This window comes from Sinocyclocheilus rhinocerous, unplaced genomic scaffold (genome assembly GCF_001515625.1).
Source record: "Sinocyclocheilus rhinocerous isolate Xijiao unplaced genomic scaffold, SAMN03320098_v1.1 scaffold1251, whole genome shotgun sequence".
NCBI lineage: Eukaryota > Metazoa > Chordata > Actinopteri > Cypriniformes > Cyprinidae > Sinocyclocheilus > Sinocyclocheilus rhinocerous.
In genome coordinates, this window is record NW_015636566.1 from 475,531 (window position 1) to 487,052 (window position 11,522).

The 11,522-nt window shown below is 36.9% G+C and overlaps 1 protein-coding gene across 1 annotated transcript; it reads left to right on the plus strand.

Moving 5' to 3' along the window:
- The first annotated feature begins 66 nt into the window (after positions 1-66).
- On the plus strand, positions 67-7,646 carry LOC107747980 (protein-tyrosine kinase 6-like). Its single transcript, XM_016562621.1, has 8 exons — positions 67-578; positions 3,789-3,910; positions 4,032-4,192; positions 4,515-4,683; positions 5,765-5,926; positions 6,079-6,260; positions 6,732-6,885; positions 7,089-7,646. Exons 1-8 carry the CDS (start codon positions 190-192, stop codon positions 7,265-7,267), a joined length of 1,518 nt encoding a protein of 505 aa, XP_016418107.1. The 5' UTR covers positions 67-189; the 3' UTR covers positions 7,268-7,646.
- Positions 7,647-11,522: the final 3,876 nt, after the last annotated feature.

Consider the following 11,522-nt stretch of genomic DNA (forward strand, 5'->3'; position numbering starts at 1 on the left):
GCATGCTGCTAGCCTGTAAAGCAATTAACATCCAATAATAAAGTATGCCTGTTTAGCCTACTGAACTTGTGTCATTGTCGTCCACAGGCGTGGTTCAAATGCGGAAGGTTTCACTCTAATGTCAGTTCCCTAAAACAGTAGTCTCATATGGGAATCCGCTAGCAGGTGTCTCAGGGACAGTTTAATCTCATGGGGGAATGTTTGAGGAAAACTTGCCCATGTCTTAAGACATTATGGGACAGAATATACGGATCCTCAACGACCGACGGAGAAAACAGCGTGAAAGCTGACAGTGACAGTACGGGCGATGGGCTCGGTAATACGGAATTTGACCGTTACGGACAGCCGGCGAGCGCGCCGCTGCCACCTCGGAAGACAGCCGCTCTTCATACGGCTCTGTGGGACTTTGAGGCACGCGACGGCCAGGAGCTGTCGTTCAAAGCTGGTGATATGTTAGAGATAGTCACGAGTTCCGGTGACTGGTGGAGTGCGAAGAAAATCGATTTGTATGGCAGCTTGGCCACCGGTTTTGTACCGTTCAATTATCTGGCGCGTGCGGAGTCCGTGGAGTCTCAACCGTGAGTGTCAACGCTATTTCTGAACAGTAGTCTGCTAAACTCTTTCCTAGTGTGTAGAGCAAGGCTGTTCCACAAAAATCTGCAAGGTTCAGTCTCTAAATTCCCATCAGTAATCTGAACAATCGTAATTTGCATTGCAGAGTTCATAACGTTACGTTAGTCACTATTGTAGGATAAGCATTTCCATAACTGATTTATAACAACAATTTAGTTTACCCAAGACTGTGGTTTTAATTCTGTTGGATATCCATCACATCATCTGGGACGCAATTAAAAGTCTAAACGCACCTTGACATTTTGTACTGGGTGTCACGTACTGACAAGGGATAGTTCACTTTTTTATTTGTTTATTGCTTTGTGGAACACAAATAGAAAAATGTTTTAAAGTAGTACTATTCCTAAGCAGACCAAAGCTTTCAAAGTTCAAAAATAATGCAAAAGTAGACCCACTAAAAACACAATAACATTGGTGTATCTACACTATACCAAGTCTTCTGAAACTTTGGATAAAGAATAGACCAATATTTTTGTTATTCTCTTATAATGTCCCCCTCCAGTGAGCTGGTAACAGCTGTGAACATGTTAAGGCCAGTTCACACTAACACCAATGCGACTATAATAGACAATAGGTAAGGGATAATGTACATCCAGCTGGTTATCACTAATTTAACGCCTACAGGGTGATCAGGACCCCGACATGAAGAGGAGGCATAATGTAGGCTACAGTCGTATCACTAATTACGCAGCTTTTCACCACTTAAATAAAGGACATAATATGTTATTTATCTAATTACGATCTAATTAGTCGTAAACTAATTACGCAGCTTTTCACCACTTAAATAAAGGACATAATATGTTATTTGAGAGGCAAGCGTTTTAATATCTTACCTGTTTATTATCTTAAATTCATGACAGTGTAGGGCTGGACGATATGGCCAAAATTGATATCACGATATATTTCTTAATTTCGGTCGATACGATATAATTCCGATATCGATATGAACACTATTTATCTGAAATAGAAATCTTTTGTAACATTATAAATGCCTTTATCATCACTTTTGATCAATTTTAAGCATCCTTGCTAAATAAAAGTATAATTTCTATAATTTCTTTCCCCACCGTTATTGAAAAAAATTATATCGCGATACATATTGATATTGAATTATTGTCCAGCCCTATGACAGTGTACAAAAAAAAAAACAATCAGTCTGGCAACAAGACTTCAACAATATTATCGTAGGCTTGGCTACTATTAGTACTCCTACTAATAGTCCTTTGGGTTTATTTTACAGTAAATAAAGTCAACAACTGAGGTGTAAGATGATACTAGTTGCATTTGAACGAAACGAGAGCGCGGTGGTGTGATATGAGAGACATTAAAAAACACTGGCCTCAAATACCTGGATGAGCAGTGTGTTATGCGGCATTACTAATGGAAGCGGTTGTTATCGGGGAATAACACACCTCAGAATGTTGTGACTGACCAATCAGAATCAGGTATTCCAGAGAGCCATGTAATAAAGCTCATTATAATCAGTGATGCTGTCTACTTGTACACATTATGCAGCGTGACAAGATTTGGCATGACAAACCCCCAACAGTAAACCGCATACTCTTAGCGCTTGCAATACTTCTGACAGGAAGGACAAATGAATTTGCTGTGGTTACTTTGTTGCGTCCAGTGTGGAGAGCTTCTAGCTTTAATATTGCAATGCAACCAGTCACATCCAGTGTAGACACTATAACAATAGTTATAGTGTAGACACAATAACTATATTAGCATTCACACTAACGGACAGTAACGTTCTGTTTGTTATAAGTGTGTGCTGTAGTTTTGTCATCTACCCCTTTATAGGGATAGTTCACCCAAAAATTTTATCATCAATTACTCACCCTCATGTTGTTTCAAACATGTATGAATTTCTTTTTTCTGTTGAACACAAAAGAAGATATTTTGAAGAAAGTTGTTAGTTACACAGTTGCTGGTAGCCATAATTTATGTCACGATCGCCAGCTGGAGTGCCCTTGATGGCACTCCATCCCAGACTTCTGCCACTCCATCAAGGACTTCATTCCCCACAATCCTCTGTCGGGTCTCATCAGCACTCATTGTTTGCACCTGTGTCTCATTAGCATTGTTAGCTCACCCTATATAAGCCCGGTTCTCTCTGTCATCCATTGTTAAGTCTTGTATGTGTCTACACTGTATTTCTAAGCCTCGTTTCCTGGTTCTCCTGTCTCTTGGTTCCTGGTTTTGTTTCCCTGCCTGTCTTTTGATCACTCTTTGCCTGAGTTTTTGCACTGTTGCTGTTGGTTGGACTGATTGCCCTTGTTGTGACCTTTACCTGTTTTTGGACTTTGATTGTGGAGAAATAAAAACTTTAACAAACACTGCGTCTGGATCCTCAACCTTTGTGTACTTGTGCAGTTTCATGATACTATGGAAGTCAGTGGCTACCAGCAACAGTTTGATTACCAGCTGCATTTCTAGCCTTTCAACAATAATGGGCCACAGGCGTATTATCCACCTCATCCAGCACGTATTTTGTTTAGCGAACAAAAGAGTGATTCATTCACAAATCTGGCATTGCTAGTTCTGATTTTAAACTGCTGACAGAAATCACACATGACTTTATTGATGAAATATTATCAGAGAAAATAATTCTCAGGTCGATGTACATCAATCCCGCTGACACATAAAGATTTAGCAATAATATTTTACTGAGACCCTAGTAAAAAGTTCTAGTGACACCCTTAATCATTCCTCTGAGCTATTATCGTTATAGCTGAGGTGTGGACTTCCCTATTCTCTCAGATTTAGAATGATTTATAGTTATCCTTGGTGTGAACAGCTTTTTAAGTGAACTGAAACCAAGTTGAGTGGAAGAAACAGATTAGTCTGATTCATCAACAAATCATTTTGTGAATCAATTTGGTGAATGTTTTTTTTAACAAATCTGATTTAGCTAAAGGGATGATCTGATCAAACAACACTACTGTACAGCTTAAAAAGTGGTACCGTTTACAATTTGATCTGTGGTGTTTTTACAGTATTTTTGAAGCTTGATTTGTTTCCTTGTCTTCACTGCATTGAATAAATGTGTATTAAATAGTGAAGGATCACCAATTAATGATTAATTATTAAATATCTATGCTGTTACCCCAAAGGAAATGATATGACCCTGGTGTTTTTTTCTGTTCTTTTAGGTGGTTTTTTGGAAAGATGAGCCGTGTTGAAGCATTGAGTCACCTCATGTCAGCAGAAAATGATAATGGATCCTTTCATGTGCGAATCAGTGAGACTGGTATCATGGGCTTCGTACTCTCAGGTGTGTTTGTGTGTGTGTGTGTGTGTTGTTTTCTGACAGCCATTAAGGGAGTTTGTTACAGCACACATTGAAACCCCTAAAGGTACAATTTCAGACTGAAGTTCTGAATCTTGTCTCTTAGTGAAATCACAGGCCAAAGCAAAGCACTTCAAGATCTACCATACTAGTGGTCAGTTCTATGTGGATCCTTCTCCTCGGTTTGCCAGTATATTAGAGGTGGTTGAATATTATCGAACTCACCCACTCTCCACTTCGGACCTACTTAGGCAACCCTGCATTCGGGTAAGACTCTCTTTCTGTTTCCATTTTGGCCTATTCTCCTCCCCTCTGCTTGTTTTTAAAGTATATCTCCCTTATTCTCCTGTTCTCTTTCAGTTTTGTCAAATGAGGAAGTGCTTGAAAGAGTTTCTTCATTGTTATGACAATGTCAACTTAATTCTGTCAATTTAACATGAAGAAACATATTTTTCACTATCCTCCAGCAAACATATGCTGATGTTTGATCGAAAAGCATCTATCCCAGTAAATATGTGAGGATAGTTCTTATTAAATTAAATGTGTTCGTAAACTTCCCTCCTGACACCACTGACCCATGTTTCTGTAGAAAAGGCCTCAGCTGCAGGATCTGTCGCCCTCCACAGTCGATGAATGGGAGCTGCCTAAAGACCAGTTTACCCTTGAGAAGATGCTTGGCAGTGGCCACTTTGCAGATGTTTACAGCGGCAAGTGGAAAAATCACACTAAAGTGGCCATCAAAATCCTCAAGAACAATGGTGAGCTCGCAGCTAGAGGTGCCACAGAGAAGAGATTTTTTTTAAAGAAACTTTGAAACAGCATTGACAGTGTTTGCTGGAAAAATCTTGGATATAACCTTCTGATAGCTTTAAACACAAGACTGTAGATGTACAGTCCCACTGATGTACCTGACAACACAGGTTAATGCAGTGGATCAAAACATGTCTGTGATGATATACATGGCTGGAAAGAGTTAGTAAACATTACTAAAGACTCTGACTTTCATAAATCTATGTCAGGAATAGAATAGACACAAAAGAAATTTAACACCGTTGTTTAAACCACCTTTTCTCAAGAGTGGTTATCCGAGTAAAACCACTTCAAAAGCAAGCTACACAATACTTCAGACAGTCTTACTTTTGCCACTTACAGTGTTCAGGAATTTTCTTCAGGGGAGGAATTGAGCAAGCATGACCTGGATAGGCAATTTTGGGATGTAAATGAGTAATGTGACATTGCAAAATATCCTTAAGGAGGCAACCACCTGCTTAGTGGCCTCAGGACATGAATACCTTGCAGCTTTACAACCAATAATTTTGGATTGTACATTGCACGCATTACGGTGGTTGCTGAAGTACTGGTATATGTGAACACAATGTAGGTCATGCAGAATGGCAGCGATCCTAAAGGTTACACTGGCAAATCTACAACTGAATACCTCAAGCAGAAAATAAGGCATTTAAATTGGCAATTCAAAATCCTGACTGGAATATTGTGGTTCGATTCGCCCAAGTGGAATAAATGCATTACTACAGATACACTGCAATACAACTTTGTCTTGTTTGTCAATAAAAACCTCAAATTTAAATATCAATTTACTTGAAAAGTTGTGTATTATATATTGACTTCCTTGTTGCTCCATTTGTAGATTGTTTTTCTTGTTTTAATCTAATAAAATTCAATGAAGTTTGTTTAAAACAAGAAATGTAATTTTGCTGTGTAACTGTAAGAGCTTTCTCTAATAAATACTAAATATATATATATATATTTTTAGGAATAATAAATTAACTACACATATTTGTAATAAATCCATATAATAATATATTTTTTGTAACACAGATGCTCTTGTGCAGAAGGACTTTCAGTTGGAGGTGCAGATCATGAAGCGTTTGCGTCACAGGCACCTGATTTCTCTCTTTGCCGTCTGCACTTCCTCCGCCCCATTTTACATCATCACCGAACTAATAGAGAAGGGAGACCTGCTTAATTTCCTCTTAAAAAGTCAGTCACTGTCCCTTGGATGTGTATGATTGAAGTCTTACATTTTAGGGAATGTGCCACTCTAATATTAATATTATGTAATTATGCTGTCTCGCTTTCTCTCTCACTTCTTAATTTGATCTGCCTTTTATGTATCACCCTCCATCACTCAGATCCAGAGGGTAGTGCATTGGACATGGAGTCTCTGATCGACATGGCAGCTCAAGTGGCAGATGGGATGGCATACTTGGAGACACATAACAGTATTCATAGAGACCTTGCAGCAAGAAATGTTCTAGTCGGGGAGGGATATGTCTGCAAAATTGCTGATTTTGGCCTAGCTCGAGTCATTAAGGTGAGCCAAAATGATATGCTATATGTTTCTTGTTTTGTGGTACACATACCATGTAAAAATAAATGTAAATTCTAATTTTAATGCACATTATTTGCTGATGCTGGCTAACATGCCAATATGCAAACAAAGTGGAGTAGTACTGGCACCTTATTTCATCAACTTAAAGTACTGCATCCTAGAAATTACTCTTGAATTACTTTAATTTTCATCCTGGTTTATGGAAACATCAGTAAGGAACAGTGTTTGCAACATAGGATGCACCTGATCCTGTGAAATGAATTGACATTTCTTTGCTATATATTATGAAACAGTGCAATCATCAGATCGAACCAATCCTATGGTTGATTTTACGTCATTTAAAAGTGCTCTTCATAACCAGAGAGGAAGTTGTCTTTTAACATGATGCTCTGTCAGATTTTAGTCTTAGGTAGTGCAGCATCCAGTAATAAGATTTTTTTCATTCATATCTAGGAGCCTGTTTATGTATCTGATGACAAGAAAATCCCATATAAATGGACCGCGCCTGAGGCTATCGGTCATGGCCGTTACTCAAGCAAATCTGATGTCTGGTCATTTGGGATTCTCCTTTATGAGATTGTCACATATGGAGCAATACCTTATCCAGGTCAGTTTCAAGATGCTAACTGTTGTATTGTTTTTCATTTTGAGATTGAATATTTATCATTTATACTATTTATGGTTTATAAATCATTCATATGTAATTGTTTATACTGTATAAATTACAAAAATATTTATAGTTGACATTTTTATCTTAAGCCTTACAATATTCTTATAATTGTCAATTAAGCCTTGTACCTTCTTTTGTAGGTGTCCGTAATTGTGATGTGTATGATCTCGTCACACGAGACAACTATAGAATGCCTTCACCATCTAATTGTCCAGAGGTTATTTATAACATCATGCGATCTTGCTGGAGAGCAGAGCCAGAGGACCGTCCGACTTTTAAGATACTGAGGCATGAACTAGACAACTATCAAGGCAACTAAGGGGACTTGGGTAAATTGGACAGTTAGATTCCACCCCTTCCAAACATCCTGAAGTCTTAAACTCTTATATAGTAAAACAAGACTGACCTTGAACAATGCTTAAAGACAGATGCATCATACAATCATCTTTGATGGATTAGATGGACTGTAGATTAGGCCACCATATCAGTTTTCAGATAATGAGGAAGAGGCATGCATGAAGCACTTTTTAAAATGTATTTGTGTTCAAAGCAATTATTGACTGAATTTAATGAGACATATGCTGTTGTTGTTGTTTTTGTAATAAACGGTCTTAGGTAGAGTAGATTGTACTGATTAGAAGTCCGGAAAAAAAATAAAGAATAACTTTTTAAATCTGTAATTGACAATCAGTTCAATTCAGGGGCATTAAAATATAAATTAAAATGTCTGTTTTATTATTAACATGATTTTGAAAAAAAAAAAATTTGGATGTATACATTTTAAATGGTTTTTCTTCTTAAATCTTTAATGCAAATGTGAATATTTATCATGCACATTAAATTATAATATTCAATATAAAGCTAGATGAATGTCAAAAGAACATATACAAAATGCTATAAATCAACATTTAAGACATGCTGCTTCATGTTGATTTGAATATGTTAAAGATTGTGCTGTACTGACTGAACTATGTATATTGTATTGATATACTACGTATTGTTAATGTTTGTTTTCCTCACAACTTACATCTTACATTGCCAAGAAAGAAAATATGCCAAGTCAGACACATAAATATGTCAGAACTCCTTTGTTTAAAAATTTTCTGCATTACTTTTTATTTAACATTTTTATCCCGAGTGATGCAGCAATGGCATTACATAAGAAAATAGTAAGGATAGGGCAGGATTGCAATCATATACGACTTTTTATTACCATATCTGCAAATTCAAAGGTTTTGGGACTTATTTAGATAACAGTGTTTGTTTTGGCAAATGTAATATTCTAAATCGATGCAGCTGGTAAACGAGCTGATCCATAAACCTAGTTATTTGTCGCAATAGATGAATCAGGCCTTTACAATATGTAATGTCACCAGCAGATGGCGACACTCCATTATTTCAGTGGTAAGCTGTTGCTTGCATCCAAGAAGACTATTTTTTATTCAGTTTTATTTAGTGGCATGTCATTTACTCATAGCATGGATATGATAAAGCACTAAACAGCATAAACAATTATTTCAGAACATGTTTATCAAATGTATATGCTTATGTCATGAGGGCTAATAATGTAGACTTATCCATAAACACTGCCACCTTCATGCTGCAACTACAACAACAAACAATATATCTCTATGGAGGCTTTTCTAGGTTTCACATACAAATAAGCTGTTTTCTGACTAATGACAAGACAAGAACTGCTGATGTATGGGATCATATTCGTCACTGTCATTATCATCAACAGAGACAGGGTCATTCCTGTTATTCCTTTTAGCATAACACATTTAGCATATATTTCTTAAGATACTGTATTTCTTTATAACACTATCAGAATGAAATGTACATTGGGTGGTTTTTAAATATTTTCACTACATTGCTTTGCCATGATATTTCCATTTTTGGTGATATGCAGTAACAGTTAACATTAAAAACACAGTTTAAGAAATATTACAGGTGTTTCTGTCTCTAATCTTTTTATAGGTTTCACTTTCCACCCTGTTAGTGTTTTGGAACACCCATTTAACTAAAAATCAGGAAGTGATTAATTTTGGTGGGAAAACAACAGTACAGACATCAGTAAGTATTACCGATGCATTTTTAAAAAATTATGATTTTATGTTATCAAAATTGACGTTATGTTGACATGCACATGTAACTAACTGTCCGTCACTTTGTAATACATAGCTTTTCCATTATATTGGGCATCTTGCCATCGTCTAAATAATAAAAAATATAAAGAAATTATATGTCTGCACGAGCATAATTAAAATATCAAATAAATGCTATTTTGTAAACCTTAACAAACAGTTAATCGCTTAATGTAACAAGTATTTAGCTTTGCTTCAAGCCTTCAAGTCGCTCAGAGTAGGGCTGTGATGATGGTGTTATGGTGACATGATCTCTTCCCGGGAAAGCTCCTCTAGTTCCCCGCGTGAGTGATTTATGGTCAGCCATGCAGCAGGAGGAGGTTCACGGAGCTGCTCATGCTGTCAGAGCGTGATCAGCGCTGGATCTGACCATCGATCTGCTCCCGTCACTCATTTGCCCTGGAAAACAGCTGTTTTTCACTTCACTGTACAATCGATACGTTTGATCTTAGCATGCAAACCGTCTAGCTTATAGTATAAACATTTTCACGTAAGGTGATTACACTAACCATTTAGGTTAACTAGTTTCAAGTAGGCAACTCCAATATGCGATTAATCGTTTAAACAATTAGTTATTAGGGCCTGTATATTGGATTCAGGGCCAGTCTTGGTACTTAAAACTGCACTTTTCAAAATAACCTGGTCACAGTTCAGCTGAGGTAACTCTAAATCACAAAATATGACAACAACAATAGTCACAAGTATTACATGACCTCAGGTTCATATGCTTGCATTAAATATGAGCAGGAGCTTCCCACATCAATTTAGCACTTTATGTATTTTTATTAAAAGGAGCAAAAATAGCAAAATACTAAGCTTATGTCAACAGATGTCAGTATACTGTAGGCCTATATCATTATTTTTTATATTTTGCATTTGCCTGGTGCTGTAATTGTTTTGTGCCGTTATCGTTTATGTCTATCACTTCTGTGCACTTCTATCAGTTGTGCATTTCAACAACCTGTTGTGGTTGTTGTGGTCAGCCACTCTGCATGGCTTCCCCGGGCTGCAGCACCCTGTCTGAGGTGTGCCGATATGCCACATTGTTAACCACATGGGTGAGTATCGTCACTTCTGAGGGCAACAATTAACCAGGCAGTTTATATTACCTTACCATTTTGTCATCATTCAGTGTGTAACGTTATTCTCAAAGATGATAAAGACACCAAAAACATATAAAATAACAGTTTATTAAAGAAAACGCCAGAAGGTAATCCAAACAGCAAGCCAAGCTACAAAACAGTGTGCGTTGCACAAACAACTGATCAAATGAATCACCATGACAACTAATAAGTGGCGGGAAACTATACAAAGGAAGACAGGACTAATGGATACAAACTAAAAGTCCATAAAAACGGGAAAAAAACAAAGACCAAAATAATGAAGTATGTGACACAGTGGATGGAGATAATATTAACAGAGCTGGAAATGTCTGTATTTATGAATATAGCTGCAGCTTTCATGGTGCTATTTTGCAAAATTGTATACTGTCAATTGAGGTCAACCACAAATAGACATGCACCCACTAACCTCTGTAACTCTGGCACCAAGCCAGTTTTTACAATGTTGTGGGTGCAGTGTGGGTAACTGCAGCAGCCTTGTTTTGAGTTTTTCAATAGTGCTATCATGTGGGTGTCATTTTAAGGTTTAAACCTGTCTAATTTAACCTAAATGTTAAAAGTAACCTTATTTTTCTTTGATTTAATGTAAAGTGTGAGTAAGGAATATAAGTAAGGGACCTAATTAATATGGTAAGTATTATTTTGCATGTGTTGGATGATTTTGGGAATGGAGTTATATAGCTGTACTTTAGGAGTAATTAAAAAAATACATTCATAAATTATGTACATTTCTATTTTGAGAAATGTCTCAGTAAGTCCCTAATACTTTTTTTTTATGTTAATCATTTGAGGAATGTTCGTAATTTATATTTTGATGTTTTTGCATTTGCAGAAACTTTGTGTTCCCCTGAGAAGCTCTGCATTCACTCACAAAACCTTTTGTCTCTCACAAAAGTTTTGCTTTGCATTGCCCCAAGAAACTTTGTGTTCACTTTCAAAAGTATTGTGTTTCCTTGAGAAGGTTTGAAAAGCATCAAAATATTATTTTTCCTTCTTCATATTATTTCCATCACCATTTTAAAGAGCAAACGCAGTTTCTCTAGGCCCAAGGAATATTTGGGGGGGAAAAAATCTCACAGTAGGTTAAAGGAATACTCCACCGCAAAATGAAAATTTTGTCATTAATCACTTACCCCCATGTCATTCCAAACCCGTAAAAGCCTCGTTCGTCTTCGAAGGTGGACTATTCTGATGATGTCTTTCATACTTTTCTGGACCTTGAAAGTGCAATTTACTTGGCAGTCAATGGGACAGTCACAAGCCTCCCGGTTTTCATCCAAAATATCTTAAATTGAGTTCCGAAGACGAA